General features: G+C 31.9%; 1 protein-coding gene and 2 long non-coding RNA genes across 4 annotated transcripts; 1 reads left to right on the top strand and 2 right to left on the bottom strand.

Annotated features, from left to right (window-relative positions):
- Positions 1–1,306: 1,306 nt before the first annotated feature.
- LOC145728401 (uncharacterized) lies at positions 1,307–7,155 on the bottom strand. The gene is made up of 2 exons (XR_014178082.1): positions 6,912–7,155; positions 1,307–1,446 (listed from the first exon to the last, which is right to left on the bottom strand). It is a non-coding gene; the product is annotated as an uncharacterized LOC145728401 (long non-coding RNA).
- LOC145728393 (uncharacterized) lies at positions 1,529–4,346 on the top strand. 2 transcript variants are annotated; one of them, XM_081978610.1, is made up of 5 exons: positions 1,529–2,058; positions 2,118–2,347; positions 2,531–2,621; positions 2,676–2,938; positions 3,103–4,346. In XM_081978610.1, the coding sequence occupies exons 1-5, from the start codon at positions 1,931–1,933 to the stop codon at positions 3,762–3,764; spliced, it is 1,374 nt and encodes a 457-aa protein (XP_081834736.1). In that variant the 5' UTR covers positions 1,529–1,930; the 3' UTR covers positions 3,765–4,346. The 2 variants fall into 2 exon arrangements, with proteins under 2 accessions (XP_081834736.1, XP_081834725.1); XM_081978599.1 differs by having other exon boundaries at positions 3,091–4,346.
- A 698-nt stretch (positions 7,156–7,853) lies between the features above and the next one.
- On the bottom strand, positions 7,854–8,471 carry LOC145738974 (uncharacterized). The gene is made up of 2 exons (XR_014180891.1): positions 8,206–8,471; positions 7,854–8,130 (listed from the first exon to the last, which is right to left on the bottom strand). It is a non-coding gene; the product is annotated as an uncharacterized LOC145738974 (long non-coding RNA).
- Positions 8,472–24,902: the final 16,431 nt, after the last annotated feature.

The raw sequence follows: 24,902 nt of genomic DNA, 5'->3' as shown, positions 1-24,902 counted from the left end.
ATCGATCATATTTGTAAAAAATAACCATAATAACATTTCTGCAATGTTGCCAAGTTTCCGAATTTTGTTTCACATTCCTACAAAGTTGCTAAACTGACGATTTTTCTATTTTTGTAGGAAATATTTGCAAAGTTAAAAATAAACAATAGTTATATTTTTTGTGGTGTTGCCAAATCGACCATTTTCGATTCTATTTCGGCGCAGGAACAATATATAATCATGTTTTTTGTAGAATCTGTTTTTTATGACGTTTATTTTTTTTTATTTTTTAAAATCTCTAATAATAAATTATTAATATCGCCTGATTGTTTTAACTTAAATAAATTTGTCAAATGCGTAATTAAAAAATAATAAAAAAAAAATGTTGATACTGATCTGATACTTTTTTAAGATCACGTGATTAGTCAAAATTCACATGATTTTTTCGAAGTAGTGGAAGTGTATCAAGTTAAATAGGTTTAATCGTTACAATGGATCGATGTTACTAATTGGCTAGTGCTAGCATTTCATAGCAATTTTGTAAGATAGCTGAATGCTTGATGTTTTGTTGCTGTCTTTCTGTCAACGTTGTAAAAACTGGCACCCTTTAGAATATTTTTAGTTTAAGAGGTACCTCTGTCAAGTCTAAATTTATTTTAGAAAACTCAGAAAATTTTAGAATATTTATGAAAAGTCTTGGAATTTAATAGCACATACAATATTTTTTCTACAAAAGATTTAAAAATTTAACAACTTTAAAAGGAACAGTCAAACCCGGTCAAACCAGTTCCATTTGTCAATAATTCCATAATGTTCATTGTTTCTGTCATCCAATTTTAAAGTTTTTTGTGAATAAATGGGTGTTAAAAGTATTTCTAAAAAAAAAATGATTTTTGGGAGGTTTGCAGAGTTTTTAGTGACTCCTGACATAAGATTTTATTGAGAATTTGTTTCTACATTTTTCCAATCCTGATAAGTTTTGCCGTTGTGACCGTCAGTCTCTTTTTGTTTGATTTTCAATATATACAATATAAAGTAAGGGTAACAGAATTTCGGGACAAATTATCTGAAACGACCGGACTAAACCGGAGCTTCCAGTGGACGTAGGTGGTGACTTTACGACCGAGAAATGCATTCGAGGTGCGTCGTCCTTCCGCATATGAACTAGTGAGCGGGTGGAATTGCACATCTAGGCGAGGTCTACTGTCCCTTGTTTTCTATTGTTCGGAATTTTCTTTTATTTCCTGTTCCACTGCGAATATATTATGTGCACCACTCGAAATAAAGGCACTCGTTAAAGTCGAACAAAAAAAATATCCGAGATATATTTTTGCTTTTTTGCTGAGCAATTGTTTATTTAAATGTTTACCTACTTACAATTTGAAACAAGTTTTAAATTTTTAAGAGTTAATCCGTCAGTCAGGGATGAGGATATTAGTACAGCAGCTTTGGCTAATGTAGAGTTAACTAATTTCAAAAAGAAAAAGTATGAATAGTTAGGTTAAAATAGTTGTATCATGTATGTAGAGCTCGAATCAGATGAGAAAAGGCCACCGCATCATCAATGACGCAGTTTTTAAAACTATTTCTTTCTCCTTCTACAGTTGCCGTCGCATTAGATATAATCAGAGGCGTCCTATTAAAATATTCCCGAAAATAAATTCTTAAGCGGTCAAAAAGCCACTTGGCAACGTAGTACGGTTTTTTACTTGGGCACAATTAAAACAAATGCGGGTGCGGCCAGGGACAGATGGACCCTTTTACATGCTTTTACTAGCCGGCACTCTAAACGATGTTGCCAAGTTTAAAAAAATGTAGTGGCGGACAGGTTGAGTTTAAAAATTAGGTTAGGTTAGTTTCCGTTTTAGTCTGGTGTTTTGGTTGTAATGGTATTGTTGATGGTCGCAGTTTGAGTTCACGTGTTATAAGTAAAAATCGTTAATTTGTCATAATGTCTCCAAAAAAGATTGGGAAGAAAGGTGTTGTGATACACAGCCAAGGGCGTGAAATTGTAAGTAACGTCTTAGAATTTATGAAGAAAGAAGCAGAAGGAGTTTCCATTCCTTTGAAAAACTACAGGTATTGTCTTTGATTAAAAACGACGAAAACGTTGAATAATATAATAAATATCATTTTAGAGAGAGAACTATAGCAGCTACAGGGGTGTCTAGATCTACTGTGCAGAAGATATCTAGAGAAGCACTACATGTTGAATGGGGAGGGCCAAGCTCATCATTTCAGACTCCTACAAAGAAGGGACAGATTAAAAAATTAAAATTGGATAACATCAAACCTGATGAAATCAAAAGAATCAGAGAAATTATTTATGATTTCTATATTCTTGAGAAAAAACTTCCAACATTAAAAGGTAAGTTTATAATACATTAGGTATACCTACAGAGTCTTCAGAGTTTTTCTAGCAGAACTTACCATGTTTTTTACAATTAAATGTAAGCCTAGTTTGCTATATGTATAAACCTTGATAATGTGTTAATTGAAAATTTAAAACAACAAAATTTAGACTAAAATGGGATTATTTTTTATCTTACAGGTATTTTGCAAAAAATTATTGACCAGCAAATCTTGACTGAATCCATTAGTGTAAGCAGCTTAGGGCGATTGCTTAAGAACATTGGATTTAAGTATGTTTTACATCTTGGCAATCATGTACATCAAAATAACTTTATCTTTTGTAGGTGGCAGGAGACACCAGACAAAAGAAAATTCTTGTGTGAATCATATGACATTCGCTTAAAACGAATAAATTTTTTTAAAAAATTGGTGCAATACCGCTCAGAAGGTCGCAATATTGTATATACAGATGAGACATACATTCACAGTAGTCAGATTCATGACAAAGGACAAAGGAAACCAATTTCTAAAGGACAACGCCTTATAATAGTGCACGCAGGTGGAGAAAAAGGATTTATTGAAAATGGATTGCTTATATTTAAGTCAGGTAATATTTATGTACACCTCAAACCTACTTAAGTACTTCCTCCTGCTTAAATAAAATAAGTTTATATAACAAGTAATTAATAAGTTTAACCACATTTTACACATCATATAAGACACATAATGTTTGTACTATGATTTTTTTTTTTTTTTTAGGTTTAAAAGCAGGAGATTATCATGATGATATGAACCATGAGAATTTCATGACTTGGGTAAAAAAGCAATTGCTTCCTAATTTACCTGACCGCTCAGTCCTTATTATAGACAATGCAGCCTACCACAATGTTACTGTTAACAAAAATATTACAACGGCTACTAAAAAAGGAGATATGTTAAGTTGGCTAGTGGAAAAAGGAATCCCAGCAGATCCTCATTTAACAAAGCCAGAGCTGTATCAAATCATACAAGAAAATAAATTTAGATTTCCTCCACAATATAACTTAGATAGGCTGTTAGAACAACATGGGCATCTTGTGTTGCGTTTACCACCCTACTATCCAGAATTAAACCCAATAGAAAAAATTTGGGCTTTGGTTAAAAATTGGGTAGCAGCTCATAATACCACTTTTAAATTGTCTGATACCGAAGCTTTAACAAAACAAAAATTTCAAGAGGTGTCTGAAAAAGAGTGGTTTGACATTTGCCAGCATGTAAAAAAGTATGAAGAGGAGCTCATAAAAAAAGAGCATATTTTTGATGATACAGTGGACCAGCTTATTTTTACTGTTAACACTGGTTCATCTGACGATAGCGATGAAGATTCTGGTGATGATGATGAATGTGATGCCAGTTTATCCGAAGAAGAATTAGGATGCTCACTCCTAGACTAAGTTTTGGATTTTTGTTTTATGTTATGAATTCGTAATTTGTATATGTATATGTATTTATAAATAAACAAAATTATCAAATTTATAAAAATATATGATTATTAAATTTAACAAAGATAACAAATTTTAAATATTACCTCTTCTTCATGAAACCCTGTATATCAAAAACGATGCAAAGGCAAGCTGAAAGTTACTTTGAGACTTCATTTTCAAGGTCTAGCTGCACTGTAGGACCTTCAAATTAAGAATAATTGAAAAAAGAAACCAGCTGCCTATTTTTATCTTCCAATAATTGATTAATTGCCCCAAGACAATGTTTTTTTGTGGTTAACATTGCCCTAAGTTAAGTTATATAATTTGGATTTAAACTAATTGGTATTTAATATTCTTCATCAATCATCACCCTGCAGCTACAGCAGAAAAATAATTTGCACAGATCTTTTTAACCGAAACACACTGTATGTTTTTTTAATTTACCCTTTGCTTGTTTTCTTGTTTATTTTTTAAATTAATATTTAAAGAAATGGGACCAGAGACCTAGGCCAATTTTGTTCTCAAAGCGTCAATATTATGTATGTATATGTATTTGGTTTGTTTTATAAAACCTACTTACCTATCCTGTTTTAATACAATTTATGAAATGAAAAAGCAAAAACTACACCTATTTACGTTAATTAAATTTCATTTCACTGAGCAGAGAATAGCACGCCATTGACTCGCTGCATCAACTTGGAAAGTAACGAAGGCAGCAATATTTAAAGCGAGACGTACAGAGATCGTGACATCATCGTTTGATGACGGCCGTGGCCTTTTCTTAGCTGATTCGAGCTCTATCAAGGGCTGACGTATAAAAAAAACATTTATTTTTGTTGTAGATTGATTCAAAAAAGTACTTTTTTATTATACTTAACAGAAAATACTACATTTTCAACTGTTTATAAAATACAGTAAATATGACATTTTCGGAACAGCGCACGGAAATTTTTTCCCGATCCCTCTTTCCGTGCGCTTAATAATAAACATAGATATCCATGATACTAGATATCCTATGGTAACCCGAAGAAAAAAAAGAAACGAGTAATGTGTCTATAGCAACGATTTATTTATTAATGACAAATTTTATTTTCTGTCAGTGAAAATTAAGTATTTATGTATTTACTACATTTTGCAAAAATGAATTCAGATTGTGAAGAAAATCGGGATATTCCCGAAAATATCTTACAACGAGCGGCAGAAGTGAGTGCAGATTTATTACCAGTGAAATCCAGGTTGAGATATGAACAAGAATATAACAGTTTTACCGAATGGCGGACTCAGAAACGAATCAAAATTGTGAGTGACGATATTCTTTTAGTATATTTTTCTGAAAAAGCCAACACTATGAAATCCTCCACTTTATGGAGTCGATTCTCTAGGTTAAAGAGTTGTTTGGCAATAAAAGAAAATACTCACCATCAATATCCAAAAACGATTGCTTTTTTGAAACGACAAGCTGTAGGATATATACCAAAGAAATCCAAGATTCTTACAGCAGAACAAGTAACCAAATTTTTATGTGAAGCTTCAGATGGAGAATATCTACTAGCAAAAGTAATTTTAGTGTTTGGCATCTTCGGTGCATGCCGCAGAGATGATTTAATACGTTTGAGTTTAGATGATGTGGAAGATAATGGGCGTTTCCTTGTCGTGTTCTTACGAGATGGAAAAACTCACAGGTCAAGAAGTTTTACCATTACCAATGAAAATTGCAAATTCGATCCCTGTACAATTTACCGTAAATACGCAGATCTCCGCCCTAAACATATGGAGAGTAGAAGATTATTTGTTGCATACCGAAACCAAAGATGTTACGCTCAACATGTTGGGTGCCATACTATCAGTGGTATTCCAAAACTTATTGCAAAATACCTAAAACTAAAAAATCCCGAAGAATATACCCGACATGGGCTAAGGCGCTTTTCGGCAACCATGTTGGTGGAAAACGGCGGTGATTTGCTCACTTTGAAAAGACACGGAGGATGGCTTTCTTCCAATGTAGCAGAAGGATATATAGAAGAGTCCATACAAAGAAAAATTGAAGTATCACGGAAGTTGTTTAGCCCTTGTAACTTGGAAACTACAACATCTGTAACAGTCACTCAAGAGAACCAAAGCACACACGAACACTCCGCTTCAACATCTTTAGCAGAGTCTTTAGTTCAACAAAAAGAAATGCAAAAGGGATTGAGCTTCAACAATAATACGAATTGTACAATAAATATTACTATTAATAATAACGGTTCTGTCCAAAATTAATTTTCTTAGAATTACCTACTTGTATTTTTTTTGTTAATTTGACTTGTATGTACTTACATTTTTACTGTTTTAAAAATAAAAATAAATATTCCCGATTTTCTTAATAATTTTTTGCGATATTTTTTGTTTATGTTGATTTCAGGTACCTAAGTATAATAAAAAATATCGTTCATTACTCGTCCAGAAATGGATTTTCCGTTCTTGCATGACTTCCCGTGTTCGGCTGCGCCTCACACGAGAATTAGTCACGCGCGCACGGAAAAATCCTCATTTCTGTACTGGTAATGAAATATACTATTTTCGACGACTTACTTTGAAAGTACCTCATGTACGCTTCCATTTAGAAGCAGAAAGGGGTTATTTGCCGCGCGCGAGCAGAAAGAGAGATTTTCTGCTCTAGAGCGTTTTCGCTTTCTACTAACAATCTAGTCACCAACTTTTTTCGGCGTTTCCATAACAACGCTTGACATACCTGTTTGAAATAACCACATTCCGTCAAAGTGATTTATCGGTGACAATGAGTTCGAGCGACGAAAATGATGTGAGTTGTCCTTCTAATCCACCCCACAGCAGTCGTCGAAAAAATATCGTCTATATTTCGAGCCAAAAGTACTTTTGCCGCTTTTACATGATTGCAGCGTTTGGCTTCGCCTCAAGCTGCAAATTTCATGTGCAAGCGGCAAATATATACTTTCCGCTCTTAATATAGAATATACTATTCCTGACCTCTAATTCCAACTGCAAAACTAATGAATGGTATAATAACAACATTCCAGTGGAACAAAATTAAATACAAAAGTAAACATGATATTCAGGAAAAACGCAGGACAAAATGTATCTAAATTTTAAACTCACGAGTCATCCACACAGAACTTCTTCACCAGCTTGACTAAAGCTGGAGCAACTGAAAATGCATTGGTAAAAATGACAGGATCACAATCGCACCTCTAGCTGGATCAGGAATATCGTCAAACTCTGATGAAGTTGAGAGGTAACGATGAAAAAGAACTTTCCCCGGTGGAACCATCATCAACCAGACACACCATGATATCATGGTGCTTATTCTTGACACGAGGGAAGTTACCAAAAGAAAGGTATGCAGAATATGACAGGAGGCTGGTATTGTCAACTCTTCTGTCACATTCTATCAACACTTCTTCTCACAAATCTCGCTCCCTCTTTTCAAGAATAAGAGCCCAGGAGCTGCTCGACTGCTAATTCATTAAAATAACAGTATTTTTATTGCACAAACTTTAATAATTATTAGTTAGATAGCTAGTTGCTAGTAAGTAGTTATTATACGTTTAACACAAACAGCATCTTATAATAAAATGCTGTTTGGTTGCATGAAATGAAACTTGATATTGATAATATTGGCTCCATGGCATGGTGATTGATAATTATCGGTAGTTGCACGTATGCAAAAAAATTACCAATATATTTGCCTGAAAACTTTTTATCTCATAACTTCATGAATTTATCTTCTTTTGTAGAATTTTAGAATCATCAGAGAATTTTTAAGCACAAATGTTATTTTGGAGAATATTTTTCGAATGAAGAAAATTATTAAAAACAGAAGAAACTTGTCGCATAACGAATTCAAGCGATGACTTTTCCACACAAAAACTGAGACTGAGTTCTCTTTCAATGATTTTAATGCAAACTTTCACACAATTACAAAGTTACAAAGTCAAAATCTATCCATCGTACCTAGATCATGGTGTACATATTTTTGGTCTACGTGATTATTGGGGATCTAACAGAATCCAACATATATTAAATAAATTAAAGTAACAATTTAAACATTACAAGATTCTTTAATCAATTAAAACTTTTAATTGTTATTAAAAATACAAATTAAATTATTGCTGTAATTTTCGATAACACCGCTCCTCATATGGGAGATTTTACATATGAGGGAAATATTTTCTGTAATTCGCCTGTGATTGGATCAGAATAATAATGAAATATAAGAAAACGCCAACGAAAACTTCATTCACGTCATATACGATCATTATGTCATAGATAAACAATGTCGCCAAACTTCTCAACATTTTGTAAATGCGACATTTTGCTAAAATAGGTTATTTGTCAAATCACATTATTTGAGTTGGTTTAACAAATTTTCATCAGGGATTTCGTTTATTACCTTAGTTTTTTCATAAATTTAGAAGAAATATGCTCCTTTGTACATACTTGTTTCATTTAATTTAGCGAGTTGATCAGCGTTAGTGAATGGCTTTTGAAAGTGCGTTTGCTCCTCTTTTCTCCATAAAATTATGCTGCCAGGACGTAAACAGATCTTGGACATCCAAAAACTTGAAACTTGTATGATTTTGTTAGGCTACTTAAGGCTATAGAAATTTGAACTTTGAAATGAAATGACTGTAGATGACATAAACTGTCACTTTTGAATTTCTAACAATATGGCCTCTGCTATGAAAACTCAATTTTTGTTGACAACGTTTTATAAACGTGAATTGATACGTTTACACCCGTTAGAGTAATATAGAAATAATACTGTTCAATAATACGATAAACCATCATTTACTCAATAAACTGAATCATAATTTGCTTCATAGTTACATTGAGTAGGCTTTTTGTTCTCTTTTGCATATTATACGGTCATAAAATGCGAGAGAAACCTTCCTTTACCAATTTTTCGGGGGTAATATCCCTAGTGCATTTAATTTTTCCACAGGAAAAATTAGATGCACGAGGGATATTTGGTAAGATTATTTCCTGAGTTAAATAAACATTTTATTTTAATTAAAACAATAAGAACAATAATTAATAAGAACAATAACTTTCAAGCTAGAAAGGGTAACACTATTCTTTATGTTGTTGTGAGGAGTGTGAAATTTTTTCGAATTTTTTTCCGGAAAGACTGCTGACAGCTAAGTTGACAGTTGTTAAGTGATTTTTCCACTTAAAATTTACATTTGTTATACTAATTCTTGATAGCGATTGGTCAAAATTGATAGGAAGGAAATAATCATTGTTAAAACATCAAATTATATTAGATGAAGGTATAATTCTCATATTACTTTTTTGACAAATTTTGATATATCAGTTACTCGTCGAATATGTGGTGGGTTTCCTGATCTGATTCCGGTCCTGTAAAAAGGAGGCCTAAAAACTGGAAAGAAGGGCTGTTGAGTTTTAAGTTCTCTCGTAAATGAAGGAGATTAGCTAAAGTTGAAGGCGGCATGAATGTGGATTCTTATTTTAGGGAGTAAAAGTTGAAGGATCAATAAGGTTTGAACGTGGAGTAATGCAATTATAAGCCATTGCGTAATTAGAACTGCCACGGGGAGAGCGCTTTATCTTCGGATATGTTATTTTAGAAATAATTTTAATGAAAAAGTTTCGGGGCGTCGGAAAGGGAGTTTTATTAATGGCTGGAGCTCGATTAATCAAATTATTGCCTTCTCCGTATCAGATAGAGAGTATCTGAGAAAGAGTTTGTAAATTTTATAATAATTAGCGTTACGTTGCCGCGGAAAGCAATTCAGTGGGCCATCAAAAATTCGACGACCCAACTTCGATTATCCATTCGTTAGTAAGTTTTATAAGACGGCCATAAGTAAAATATTTGCTATATAAATGTTTTCCAACTGATAATTCAGATTTAATGTCTCCAAGAAGAAAAAGCTCGGGGCCATGCCAGAAAGAATAATTGCCAAAGAAAGGGTTGTTAGGCCGAAAACGCTCCGAAAAGTGCGAGGGGAGAATTTTTTACAGGGTTGGACTGCTTAATTTTTCTGAACTCGTCACCGCATCAATCAGGAATGCTTTTACAGAAAAGTCAGGGACGTTATTCGATCTGAAATCCTTATATGCAAACGAAGGTGTAATCCTAATTGATGGTACACCAATTAGTATTGGGTTTCTGCATTAAAAGAAAACGGGATCCTTCGGCTTCACCCTTTCGGTTCTCAGGCCCAGAAGTTTACAATCCGGCCATTTGTAAATAAAGAGGAAGGGTTAAAAATAAATATTTTTCTCCCGGATAGCTTACATTTACATGGAGAATCTTAAAAGCTGTATAAGCAGTGGGACCAAACACCAATCGATCGATCTAAAATGTTATATAAGCAATATCAATTACGATACAGAACTTTTTAAATGTCATTTTGTAGGAGGTGACAACGAAACCTACCTAAACTGCACAACAAATTAATAACCAGTACAACACCTATTAAAAATAGAAAATCTAATTTTGCCGCTATTTTGATTAGGCGGCCACTGCGGAAGTCTCGTTTTTTCCCTGCAAACATAAAGCAAACAAATGCAAAGAAAAGAAAAGCGCTACGCCTAAGCAAGTTTGATTATCAATTAGTCATTATCTGCGAAAATTGCCTGTTTACTTTAAATAGCCAATTAATTAGTCAATAATGGGTGTAACGCAAATAGTGTTTCATTTTTAACTGTTTATTGTGCAAAAACATTATTAGATAATTTAATTAAAAGCATATTTAATCTTTTGTTGTTCTATTCTTATCAACAAAAAAGTATAGTTGCTATTTAAGTTTCAATGGGGGTTAAGAAGAAAATATTGCCTGGATAACCTATCTACAGGGAATTATATTGGTTATTACGTCTAGAGTCAATATTATGACAAAAATAAGGTGTGTTTTATGATTCTTTGTCATAAACTTATTTAGTTTAAAAATTTGATCTTGAAAATGTCCAACTAACAGTTTATAAATCTTTTTACACTTCTTTATTTACCTTTTCTTTTTTTTGTATGTATTTAAAGTCTATTTTTAGTGATTATCAATATCCATTTTTATGGGACTTCACTTGACACCAAATTATTGTGAATCATATTTTGACAACCAAACCAAATTAAGATGAGATCAGAGGCCGCAAAAGTTGGAAATAGTACAAAAGTGTAGAGAATAGTATATTGTACAACAAGGGTGAATAAGACGTCGCACTAGGACGAAAATTTGACGACAAATGTATTGATGCCAACTGTCAGTGAGGATGACAATCAGAAGAATTATTTGGTTTACGTTCAAGATTAGCTGTAATTGGTCTATTTCATATCGCACAGTTGCGGAAAGTCTAGGATTCTGTATTCGTTCAACCGTTGACAATTGCCTACTTATGCGTTCTCTAAACTGTTGAAGGAATGAACCAATATCCCTATAGGAGTAGAAAAAAATATTTTCTATTAAATTTGCATATAAAACATTAAGGCAGAGGTCACTCAAACCTTTTAACATTTGTCAGATGCCTCCACAAATGTTCTATGCTTTCCAAGAGATTTTTAAAATTTGCGAGAAGCCTCTAGAATTTTTTGGAAATGTTTGAGGCTTCTCAATACTACTGCTAACCTGATAAAAACAGCTAGAGGACTTCTACAAAGGTCCTAAACTTTCCAAGAATTTTTTAATAGTTGCCAAAGAGCTCTAGAATCTTTCAGAAACGTCATAGTTCATTAAATACTACTCAAAATCTGCTTAGATCTACTAGAATTTTGAAAGTGCTCCCAAAAAGTGACAGAGGATGCTAGTATCCTAAATTTTAAGAGATTTTTTTTATAATGTCTTCTAAATCTACCCATAATTTTTAATTTACTAAAGGAGTCTAGAATTATTTTAGAAATGCCAGAGGCCTCGACAAATGTCCTAAGCCTTTCCAGGATTTTTTTCTTCTAAATACTACTAAATATTGCCAAAAATTTGCTAAGGATCTGTACAATCTTTTCGAAATGCCAGAGGATTCTAAATACTACCGATAACTTCTTAAAACTTGGAGTGTCCTGGAAGTGTCCAATGCTTTCCCAGAATTTTTTTAAATTTTTTTCTAGAATCTATCTATAAGTGTCTTAAACCTTCTAAAAGACTGAAATTTACAAAAGCACAAGTGTTGTAAACCTACCAAGATTTTACTATAATTAGGTTTCAAAAGTTACAGTTTTTTAAGTTGTTGAAATACTTTCAGAGTATTTCAACTACTTTATTTTAACTGAAAGGAATTTTTCTTCTAATTAAGTTTCTTGTGTCGTAAATTATTTTTGTTTTGTATGTCAAGACCTGTGAGTCCCTGAAAACAATTTTGATCTTTGATCTGTATATTGTTTTCTTGGCAGAATTCAGCAAAAGTCTAAAGTTAAAAATTGTAGGTAGTTTAATTCTCTACCAAAATGTTAGAAAGACATTTTGTCCTTAAGAGCATCAGAGGGAGATCTTTGCCTAGGAATGTTTAAGTGAACCCAAAGTGTCTGGACGAAACTTCAATCTTTATTCGTTTGCCTAATTTAGGTTTTTTCTCTTTCGCTTGTGTTTTTTTATGACAACCGTACTGCTTGTTATCAATATACCATTAAGCATTACATTTGGGAAAAGAAAGAAAAATTAAGATTAAATCTTATGGTAAAATTCAAATTAAGATAGAGTGAGATAACAATTCAATAAAAAAGAAAATTTTGTGAATGTGATGTTTTCTTCTATATTTGTCACATTTACCATTCTGTTACAATATTACGTCATTCCATTGTAAGTTTGGATATAGTCTGTCTTGGTTTACTTAATTTGTTTGAAATTTTTATGTTGGACACACAAACTTTTTCTAAATTACTATAACACTAAAAATAGTTGTAAAACAAAAGCACATAACCAGTAGACCTGGCAACATTGACCATCAGAACAGAGGAAACCATTCGATTTTGGTCCTCGGGGCAAGAGAACTTAAAATATTACCATTGTATTGATAACATCGTCTTTAAAACGGTCACACATGGGTAATTATTTAATCCATGTGTGCGGCTGAACCGATTATTTTGTAGGTACCATCATGGCAAATACCGAAGGATCTAGAATCTGATTAGAGGCTTTGGTTTTCGCTTGCGTCATTACCATGACCGTATCGTTATGGTTTTGCCTTTAGGTCAGTCACTTTTCTCTGTTGTATCGCAAATCGATTATTACTATACATCTATACGTCTGTTTATTTATGACTGGTGGCTATCGTAAATAATAACGTAAGAAACTAGACTAATTTGGATTTTTAACGAATGGTTAAAACAGGAAATATGAAAAAAAGATTAATGAACCAAGCGCAGTGTGAGTATGTTATACATAAATCTAAAGACCAATTGAATTGACGAGTAATAGATCGTAAATGCAAACGTAAAGCAAACAAAATAAATCTGACTGAGGTTTTGATGTTGAAGTAATTATCAATTAGTGCACCGGAGAAAATAAGGGGGATAAGATAATTAAGAAAATTGATGATGTGTGGTTTACTTTAAATTACCAATGATTGGCGATCGGTCATTCCGATGAATAAATCCCACGAACGTATCTGTGAACAGATCTACCGTCCACCTTTGAAACAAAGAACCCGCCAGATCGGTATGTCATACTATACCGATTCATCAATTATTATTGTTTGAATAACTTGATGTGTGGTCATGTGCAACTAGGTTCCTTACAGATCACATTCTTCACCTTAGATCAGTTGCTTTAACAAAAATTTTTTTCTCAACTAATATAAAATATGAAATGGCAGAAAACCAAAGTAGGTCTAATGAAACATTTTTATTGATTCCAGAAACGAAAGCAAGAATAAGTTGATATAAGTAGATTTCGCTGATTCTCCGGAATAGTGACATAGAGAGCAAATTAAAGATTTATCTTACAACTTTGGAATAGTTTTGCTCCATATGCTAAGCCTTTTTAAAACATATTTTTACTTTTCCGGAGAATCAGCGATTTGTTAAATTTATATTTGATTTCTGATTTTTAACGGGAGTGGTGTGTCAAGTATTGAAGACATGGGCGATTTAAGTCTTTTGAGAAGATCCTGATCGCAAAAAGCAACAGTAATATACGTTTTCCGACATACAACAGCAAACTGGTAGCTACTCTATCAGCATTATATGATTATTCGGTCTTTCTAATGCTTTTTTTAATATTGTTAACAAAAATCACCACTTTCAATACTGTTTGGGAGGAAACCCAATTCTTTAAGCAATATTTCCTTACCATTTTTAATCAGTGTTTTGTGTTAATTTTCCTATAAGGAACAGTATATTATTACTTTTTGCTTCATATTAGAATTCCATACATTCATTTTCACTTTTCTGTTTTGTTTCTTAGAACTTTCACTTTTTTCTAAGTTAATTTCAATCCTGTTATATGTATTACGTATAGTGTTCAAATTGACTACTACACCATTATCAGAGCAAATTTCCATAATTTGTTGTTTATAGTGTGTTTACAGTCTATTTCATTTTAACTTAGTCTGTATTAAAACAGTTTAAAACTAAGGTTAACACTTTCACCAAAATACGTTTTTTGACTTCTTCTAAATTTTTAACACACATTTTTTCTAGTTTTTTTTTATTTACGTTCTTTTACTAGCCAAAAATGTATTAATGATTTCCAAACATAGACAATGTAATTTTTGCGCCAAAAATTATGTTACAGCCAGATTAAAACAAGAACATTTAGGTGGGAAAAAATTTAGGGTTAAGGTTAAAAAGAGAATAACTAAAAGCCAGCAGAAGAAAATGAAAAAAGACACTAAATTAACTGAATAACTGAAAAGAAAAAAAGGACAGAAGATGTCAAAATTAAAAAACAAATTTTCGCCAAAAATGGTATTTCTACCAGATTAAAAAGAAGCCATTAAAAAGTCAGAAAAAAATTATTAAAAGATGTAAAAAAGTCACCTAAATAAAAAAGTGGAATAAAATAGATAGAAGAAACAGAAAAAGTGGTGTTTTGCGTGAAATTAAAAGATATATAATTGAATGAAAAGAAGAAAAAGCGCCAAATAGATATAATAATCAAATAGATTTTTGCGTCAAAAATTGTATTCTACCAGGTTAAATAAAAAATAATCGAAATGAAGAGAAAAAGCGTCAAAATTAGAGGATATAATTTTTGCGCCATAAATTTAGTTTTAGTTTTTTTTAGTTAGTAAGAGAATTAAGAGAAAAGCCAGATTAAAAGAACAAGGATTCAAAGGAAAGAAGAGAAGGCGTTAAAAATTGTATTCTAACAGAATTAAAATGAAGTATTAAAAGAAGAGAAAAAAAGAAGAAGCCGAGGTGCCAAATCTTCTTCCAACTTTCTTCGAAATTCAGGTCAATGACATATTTAACAGTTTTGCTTTTTCGAAAAAAGTTTATCGTAACTTTTTAATGAAAAGGTGAGGAAAAAGTGTTTCAAAAAATGTATTGTTTGCTCAAATGTTGAGGTTAGAATTTAGAAGGAGTATGTTAATTTTCAATGTGTTTTAAGTGTCATTTCCATTTTTACAATTCGTTTCATGAAATTTGATTTCTGTAATGTTTTTGTTATGATGAACTCTTTTACCTTCTACAATTTATGTTCATTCAATGTTCTTGGTGTACTAGAAGAAAACTCTTCTTTTTTCACATGTTTTTCATTAATTTCTTTTAAACAATATCAAATTGACCAATCTAAAAATTTCTGACAAGATGTATAAGGTTCTACTTTTTTGCCTAGTGGATGTTTACTGGATTCATTAATAATTAAAACACACTTTTACGAATCTAAGTGAAAATTGTACTTCCGTACAGAAGAAATTGCCATTTCCAATATGGCAAGGCTTTCGTTTTAAAATAAAATTAAATTAAAAGCGAGCAAATGAAAAGCAATTTTAAAAGCTCGTTAAAGAGAGAAAGAATAGCATGGCGTCGTTCTGATTATTCAATAGGATCAGCCCAAGGTTTTTGTACTAATTTTCGGTTTAGTTGTACTATTTGATTTTCTTTTAGTATTAAATTGTTCACTGAACATTCTGACCAGCAAAACCTACTAAACATTCCACAATAATTAAAATAATCGATACTCTAAAATAGTTGTAATTGAGTTGTGTAAAGAAACATTGATTGTACTGAAATGAGTACAATTTAGTGGTTTTGTACAACCGCCCATGTAAGAATATATACGCAAGACTTGATGAGTGTACACGAGCTGCCAAGAAAGAAGGGGGCATTCATTAGCGTTTTACAGAAGAGAGAAAGAAATTAAGAAATTCTATCTACATTTTCCATGAGACTTTTCCGTTGCCTGTCATGCAGAAATCTCTCCCCCACCTTGTCCCCCGAATGCCGCCTTTAGAGGGGCGATGTGGGGGTAGTCAAGACGCTACGGGGGGGAGTATCTGAGGCGGTTGTAACCCTTTTACAATGCTACAGCAAGTACGAAGACAATAAAAGTAATTCTTTTCCTTTTTGTCATCCATTGCTTCATAGATTGTGCACTTGTACCGCTTTAATTATTATTTCGAGCACTTTTATCGGTTAGAACGTTTTTGATTTTTATATTTATTTCTTCTGATATAAGGTAAATGATTAACAGTCGATTAAAAATTAATTATATTCAAAAAAGTAAATTTTCAAACAACTGTGATGTTTGGCAAAACACCCTTTTCTACCATAATTAAAATAGGGTTTAAACCCTTTAGTGATAATGTCCAGAAACCAGAAATGTTTTTCATCTTTACACGCCCATATCTACAGGGTAACACCCTTTATGTATACAATCAACTACATTTTGTATTGTCTATTTTACAGGGTGTTCACCATAAATTACGTGTTTTACTTTGTTGTGTGAACTGGTTATGCAAAAAGTATCAGTTACTATACATACAGGGTGTCTAAAAAGTAGATTACAACCAGTGGCTAGCAGTAAAAATGTGCACTAAATCTTAAAACCTATAGGAGCTACGAATCAAATATTAAAAAAGTTTTTTTTCAAAATCAAATTTAAATGGAGCACTATTTTAAACATGACATCCTGTATATTATTTCTTTGTTTGATTCAGATTTTCAAAGTCTACTTTTCAATCTATTATGTAGTGATAAAAAGCAAAAATTTCCAGAGATATACAGAGTGCACAAAGGGTGTAACAAACTGGCTGTACCAAACTAGGTTTAAATGCGTTCAAAGTCCAAAAATTACACTTTTTCAAACCGATCATCCTGTATATTATTACGTCATTTAATTTAGCTTTTTAATGCCTATTTTCTAGTCTATTATGTACTGTACAAATCGATCATATACAGAGTGAAAATTTCAACACGAAATTGTACTAAACTGGTTGACGGTGCGTTGAAAGGCCATATAGTGCACTACTTCAAATGGGACACTCTGTACACTTGTCTAACCTGTTGTTTCTGACAGTTGACAACTTTCAACATTGTACAAGATGTCTCAAAAACTCGTTTTTGGCTCGTGACGCAAATTTTCATTTTCAGTAATCATTACAGACATGCTCTTATACTATAATAAAATCGTAAGTAAGGCGAAGAAACAAAAATACAACAGTTTGCATTGATAAACGTACAAAAAAACTTAAAATAATACATTCCTTAATGTCGTACGATAAATCTGTTTTATCCAGCAAATTTGCGCATTTCCCTCGACCGTTTTCAGTCATTTACTATAAATATATAATATTCACGCGTTTATATTTCATATCTCATACACTCAAAACTAATCTATTTACGGCACCGCAAAAGAGTGTGACTAAAGCCCGGTGAAAATTTCACGCGACGTTATTGTGACTTATTTTCCCGGTTTCGGGAGATTTAAACAAAAGAAAATCCCCCAACGGTGTATTTTCTCCATTGTGTATAAGAATTAATATGATACTATTTTATATCTGGTTAAAAATACGTATAAGGGCACTCGAGAGGTTCGTTTCCTCATCCGGTCAACTGAACTTTCGGTCAGGGATTAATTGCATAACTCTATTTTCTTCAAAAAGAGTTTCCAACTTTTATTCCAACCATTCTATAGGTTCATAGATGATAAATTGCAATTGTTTTTAGTCTAATCACTAAACAAAGAAGTAATAATTTGTGTTCAAAAATTGAAGATTAGGGTTTATTGCTCGTTAGTTTTATGTTAAAATTACAAGAAGAAAACCAAAAATAACTCAAAAAATAAGATATTACTCAAAAAAGCTTATATGGATGGTTTACTCTCTAAAATGCATTATTAGAAGGTAATAAATTTTAAATTCTGTTATTTCTGTTGTTTCCTAATACAAATTGAGAGTAGTACAGTGTTGCCAAGTCTACGAAAAATTGTCTATCACAAAAAAAACTAATACTACTAATACAACGCTCCATTTTCTTTTATTCCATTCATTTATTTCCATTTAATTTATCCGTTAAAGCAGCATCTTGCCTATATACAGGGTTAGAAAAAAATTGGAACGTTGTGACGTGTATCTGTTTATTTTAATAATATTTCAATCTGTCATAAACTTGTAAACTATCGAATACTATCACTCCATGAAGCTATAAAACTACAAAATTTGTTTAAAATCAGTCTAAATAGTCGCGTATTTTGTCTATTGCAGATATATTTCGATCTGTCACAATGATGGTAACTGTCAAATACATAAAGCTATCAAACCATAAAACATTGCTTAAAGGCAGTACAATCAGTACAAATCATATTCAATGCTTGCTTATAGGTTTATGAATACATTTTTGACAGTTTTGACATACAAATGTGTTTCGAATCGAATTTAATCAATTACAAACATATCAACTGGCATAATCGGTTCCCAAAAACTATTAAACTAAAAGCATAACTTGAAAAGTGTTTAAATTAATGTTAAACTACGTTATATGGTATACTTTATAGCTTTGTAAGTTGAATTTTGATTTGCGATAAAGCTGTAAAACTACAAAATCTGTTTAAAAATTGAATCAGATTTAATTATTGACGATAGATTGATATAAATTACTTGCAGTTATTCGCTTGGATTCAGTCTTCTCCTAGAAAACTAATAATTAAATCAATTTACTTTAACAGTTTTGGTTTTGACGTTTTCAATACCGTCGTAGTGCTTCTACGAGGGTGTCTCATTACGGTTGAATAATAGCAACTCTAAACCTTAAAATTCCAATAAAAATTGGTAGGAAACCCTTGAAGTTGTGTGAACTAAGTACATTGCATCTTAATCTTATTTAGGGTTGGTACTTTCACCTCCGGATAAATTTATTCTTAGGATAATTTCTATATGGAAATGGCGGAATTAAATTATATCACCAAAAAAGTAAATCACCATATTCTACATAAAATGGATAAAATACATTAGCTATGTATTATTGAACTCGATTTTTTTGAGACATCTCAAAAAACCGTAAATTTTGAGAAAACACTCTCTAGCGACATAAGGGAGAAAGAAAACTTTGTTTCAAATCAATGCCTAGAACAAAATATGCTCTTTAAAACGCCGTAAAGATAAAGTCTCTATGATTTTCCGTTTTTTTGAGATTTTTATTACACAACTACGACTTTATTTGAAGAGATAAACAAATGTCAACTGGAACAGAAAAAAATCAAACAGAATCAACAGATTTTAATGTGGTTTGGACTGTCATTGGGCTTGGTTTATTTGCTTTTAACTGATGTAAAAAACTTTTGCTTTAATGCACTCTAACTGCCTTATACAGAGTGTGAAAGAAGTGCGTGCAAAAAAGTGAAATTTTTATGTATATTTTCTTACATAGTAACTTGTTGTCTAGGGTATGACCTCGGGACGTTTTTGGACGTTTCTTAATTAACGTCATATGTCCGAAGAATTATCAATTTTTCCGGAAAATGGATATAACACTGTTCAATCTTGAATTAAGACATATTTGAGAAAGAAAATCAAAGAAATCACAGTCCCGATTGAGAGGGCGTTCAGTATCTCAGACAAAGAAAACGTTTTGCTTCATCGCTTTGCTCAGCGTCCAAACTTTGTCATAGATCAGTAAATCTTCCTTATTGTCCTTAATACTTAATATACTTTTTTTAAACATTTTCGTTTACTGTCCATCCCGGAAGAGTGAAATATACGGCGAATTTTCGCCCCTAAATTATCCGGCAAGTTCTGTTTTATTTCCCGACTGCTTTGCATTAATCAGTGGTGTTGAAGAGAGCGCGAGCCCGGGCCACGGCTGTATATTAAAATTTCTCACACGATGTAAGAAGTGTGGAAGAAAGACAGAACCGATCGATACAAGACTTAATGAGACTTCGCGAAAGAAGGCTTGATGGAAAATGAGAGGTCCACTGTCGGTTCGACTGGGGAGAAAAAAGGTTAAAAAAAAACAAAAAAAAATTGTGAAAAAAAAAGTTTAAAAATTAAGTTGTTTTTTATTTTGTTACAGAAAAACCGAAAAATATTATTAACTATTTAAGAAAAAAATAAAGTTAGGTTCATAAGCACCTAAAATAAAAAATTGTTAAGGTAAAAACGGAGAATAAGATCGTGCTAGGCAGAATGTTTACACTTATCCAAGATTCAAGGATCGTTACTAATAATCTTCAAAATAAATGCGGTGTAAAGCTTACAATAAAATAATAATAATTTTAGTAGGTACTTTGAGATACTTGGAAGTGCACAAGAAAAGACGTTTTCAACCATCTGCTATACCGAGATTTTACTGTGTTCTGCTGTTTGTACGCAGTACAATTTATCCTTTAACGAGATTTACATTTTATTAATACTTTATATATTAATAATTAATGTAACTTAAAGTAAATTTAAGGGCTTAGAGAACCAATGCAGAACAAGTCCTCAATGCGTGAAGAGATTTATTTTAGGTTAGGTTATTAGGTTAGGTATAAGCCAGTAGCAAATTAGTACATTTTTTAAGAAGAACAACAGTACAATCATGCAAGTACAACATACTTTTGGTCTTGAATTTGAATCATCCTAAAAACATTAATTGATATCCATATACGCAACAGTCAAAAATATCCCAAATGCAGAGTTCTAAAGTAAAAATTTGGTAATAAACTATGTTTAATTCCTACTTTAATACTGAAGTAAACTTTCTTATTTTAAATGGAACACCTTGAATTTCATGTATCATCATAACCCATAATTATCTGCAAAGATTTTCGAGACATTGACGTTTTTAGATTTTAGACTGTCATAGCTCCTAACCTGAATAATATAGAACAAAACGGCTGGTCTATTAGGGGTCTTTTTTAAGTACTTTTTAAGGTCTAATATCTCGGTAACGCGAGGAGTTAGAGAGGCGAGTTTTAGCACATTTTGTAGTATTTTTTATCCCTTTTCTATGGACGGTTTAGCAAAATTGATAGGAGTTGAAATAAAAAAGTTATAGCCTATCAAAAAATAAATACAGAAAATTACAGTTGTTGTAAAAAATGCATTTTTGGCAAGTTCTTATTTTGCTCCATAAGGGTTACAATGCACAGCAAAGGGTATATTTATTCTAAAGGAAGTTTATGAATAACACTATAAACTTGTAAGTCGTCACACAAAAGTAGATATTTTAAAATTGACAAATGAAGAAGAAAACTTTCACAAACGTTACATTCAAAACATTTATGTTTTTATTAACTGTTGAGTGAGTAATGATCCACAAGTATAGGTAATGGATGTTATTATCTATTCAAAACTAGTGAATAATAAGGGTATTATTAAACAGTCACAGAAAAACTATTTTGTTACATAACTGAAATATTGTGGACTATAAGTTTGCAAAAATATTATTCATCAAAAAAATTGGACGAAACAGTACCAAAAGCATAAATTCTTCAGAATAACAATATCGTCTATAATTTTTTGATAAATTTGTGGCATCATGTTTTATTTAAATTTTGTTTGTAAACTAGAGGTTTTTAAGAAAAAAAAGTGAGATTTTTTTTATTTTTTTATTCGCCGCCATTGGTGAGTTTGTTGCCATGCCATGGGCCTCGGTTAAAACCGACTGGGCGGGGGTGAGCGGGGTGGGAAGCTAGTTAAAATAAGGGTGAGGACACACATCCTCCCCCTCCCCCCCACGGCACAGCCAGCCGCGGTGGAGCTGCAATAAAAGAATAAGAAATTAGCCGACGTCTCAAATTAGATTTCCTTGCAGTTCTTTGGGAGAAATATGAAAGAAGGGATGCGAGAAGCGTTGTGGTAATAATTAAAAAAAACAGGTCGGTTGGGGGATTATCCTGTACACAAGATTTGCATACCTAGTTCAGATTTTAGTAAAAGTTTTTTTGTTAAACTCAGTTGTACCACTTTTGTAGTTGACTTGAATTTTAATATTAACTAAACACGTTACTAAAATCGATTAATCCGCTTACTATTTATTATATCACTTAATAATAGCAAATCATTCAAGACCTGTTCCAATTCAAATTACAACAAAATGTTCTTATTTTGCGCTAAAATCATATACAGGGTGTATATTTTTCGAACCATTATAAAGATATCAGTTATTTTAGTTTAAATTGGTGCAGTTGCGCAACTTGCAGTACAAAATCATATTTTTTTTTTACTGAAAATAAGTGACAATTTCAACTTCTACTACCTTAAAATCATTTTTTAAATTTTCCACAAACATCCCTTACTTATTCAGTAAGACTGTACTAAAAATTAATGAAAATACAGTCAACCCTTACATTAAACAGACTGTAATAAATACTGTTGAAAATGAAGGAAACTGAGTTAAAATGCAACCAAACACAATTTCAGTTAGTATTTTTGAAATCTGGGAGTTACGGCCCTGAAATTTGCTGTATAAGTAGTAAATTGAACCTAAAATCCCAAAACGTACTGCATTTTTTTAATAAACCACTCTTACTATAAACCACTCTCTATACTTTTTAAAATAAAGAAAAGTTAGTTTAAATGCAACAAAACTTAATTTCAGCCAGTATTTCCAAAATCTGGGGGTCTTGAGATTTGCTGTGTAGGCAGTAAATTGACCTTAAAATCCAAAGACATACAGCAGTTTTTCCATAAACAAGCCGGTACTAAAAGTCATTTTAAAAACACAGAAACTTTAACAAACACACAATTTCAGTCAGCATTTCTCAAATCTAGAAAAATTCTGCATTTTTTCCATGAACAACAGTTATTTAACTCAAAAAACAAACTTACTTCAATCAATCGGTATTAGACTAGGATTTTTACTTTTAACAGCAAAGTGGAGGAAAATATCAGGGCTACATAACAGAACGAATTAGCATAATTTGTAAATCTCTTAAAATGTTTGCATTTTTAATAAAAGACCTTACCTACCTATTTGTTACAGGTACAGGGTCAGAAAAAATTCAGAAGAAGATATATACAGGGTGGTCCAGTTTTAAGTGTCAATAATTCACCATTTGATAGCCAATCAAAAAATAAGTTGACTTGCATTGTGTCATTTTTCTGAAAAACGTTTCCTAAGGAAGATACAGTTCTCCAAATTTCAATTTAAAAAATCGTTTTACAGTTTAAAACTGAACATCCAAACCTTGTGAAAGTCCAAATTTGTACTGAATCGTCTAAAAACTTTTTTACTACTAGGAATGGTCTTATGATTCGCTTCCTCAGACTGCCATCCTGGTTCCTGGTCTGAAACTGACATTCAAGAACAAAAAAAAATCCGGAAATCAAGACAAAGATTGTATTGTGCATGAAACTCATTTTTTACTACTAAAAATAATATAAAAGTTGACTTTTAATGCTAGAACTGACTTTACTAGGACTAAAGAGAGTCCAAAAGTATATTTTCAAGACTTTACTTTGACTTTTTCAAGACTTTTTTAATTAGTGTACAACTGAATTTTCTGGACTGGACAACTCTTCTGCATTTAGAAGTAAATTAAATTTTCGGACTATTTTATTTCTAAAAATTAGTTCTCAAGACTATTATTGTAGCATTTGATACCAACATTTTTTGCTTTTATTACTGAAGAAACTTGACTTTTGAAAATAGTCTTAAACTCGATTTTTCAGTCTTAAAAAGCACTAAAAACAGTCTGAATTTCTTAGAGATGCTACAATTTATTGCACCTATGAGTGTAGAAGTCAATTTAATAGTGAAGAAGCTTGAAATAACATTTTCAAGACTATGGTCAGTGGACACACTGGCTTTTAGGCCTGATAAGTCAAAAACTTTGTAAAGATAGTCTTGAAACTCGATTTGAGACACTGAAAACAGCCTTAAAACACTAAAAACAGTCTAGTTTATTAAGAAATACCCGAATTTTTAGCACTGAGGTGTCTAGAAGTCGATTTAATGGTGACAAAGCTTGGAATGCCATTTTAAGTCTATGAAGAATGTAAAAATTGTTTTTTAAGTTTGCTATGTCAATAACTTGGTGAAAATAGTCATGAAACTCGATTTTCCAAGCTGAAGAAAGATTCAGAATTCGAAGAAAATGAAAAGCAAAGTAAAAAGCACGAAAAGTTCGTTTTCAAGACAATTTTCATGAATCTAATGTTAATGTCCTGCATCTAAGACTATTTTCAAGACTAAAATATTGAAATTTGTCTTCAAATTATGAAAACTTACTTCAAATGCAAATTTTAAGCTTCTGATGTCACTTTTCATTAGTTCAGTCACATTTTGGGGTTCAAGTCAATTTTTAAGGTTTAAATGTATGAATTTGTAGTAACAAATTCTTGAAAAAGTACTTAGTTTTTATGTCTACAAGTCAATTTTCAGTATTAAAGTCTCTCGATTTGCATGAAAAGTCAATTTTCAAAACTAAGGTTTTTTAGTTTGTCTGGAAACTATGAAAACTGGCTACAATAATATTTTTTAAACTTCTTAAGTGAATTTTCCGTTTCCAAGACAATTTTTAAGTTGGGTTGGGTTAGTTTTGGGTCTTTGACCGTAATAACGTGTAATAAAGTGCTTGTTCCAAATTTGATCAATATTGCTCCAACGGTCTGACAGTTATGACAAAAAAAACGATTTTTTAAACAGAAATTTGAAGGACTGTATTTTCCTTAGGAAGCACTTTTCAGGAAAATGACATAATGAATGTCAACTTATTTTTTAATTGGCTATGGATTGGTGAATTATTGACATTTAAAACTGGACCA

This window comes from Ips typographus, linkage group LG1, assembly GCF_016097725.1.
Source record: "Ips typographus isolate SLU linkage group LG1, UJ_Ityp_2.0, whole genome shotgun sequence".
Classification (NCBI taxonomy): domain Eukaryota; kingdom Metazoa; phylum Arthropoda; class Insecta; order Coleoptera; family Curculionidae; genus Ips; species Ips typographus.
Note: the sequence above shows the minus strand (reverse complement) of the source record. Positions and strands in the feature narration are given on the sequence as shown.

What these genes read in the sequence shown, in the direction of transcription:
- LOC145728393 (XM_081978599.1), top strand. Translation starts at nt 1,931, where the DNA reads ATGTCTCCAAAAAAGATTGGGAAGAAAGGTGTTGTGATACACAGCCAA. An exon ending in ATTCCTTTGAAAAACTACAG is followed by an intron (nt 2,059 to 2,117) that starts GTATTGTCTTTG and finishes ATATCATTTTAG; the next exon opens with AGAGAGAACTATAGCAGCTA. An exon ending in CTTAAGAACATTGGATTTAA is followed by an intron (nt 2,622 to 2,675) that starts GTATGTTTTACA and finishes TATCTTTTGTAG; the next exon opens with GTGGCAGGAGACACCAGACA.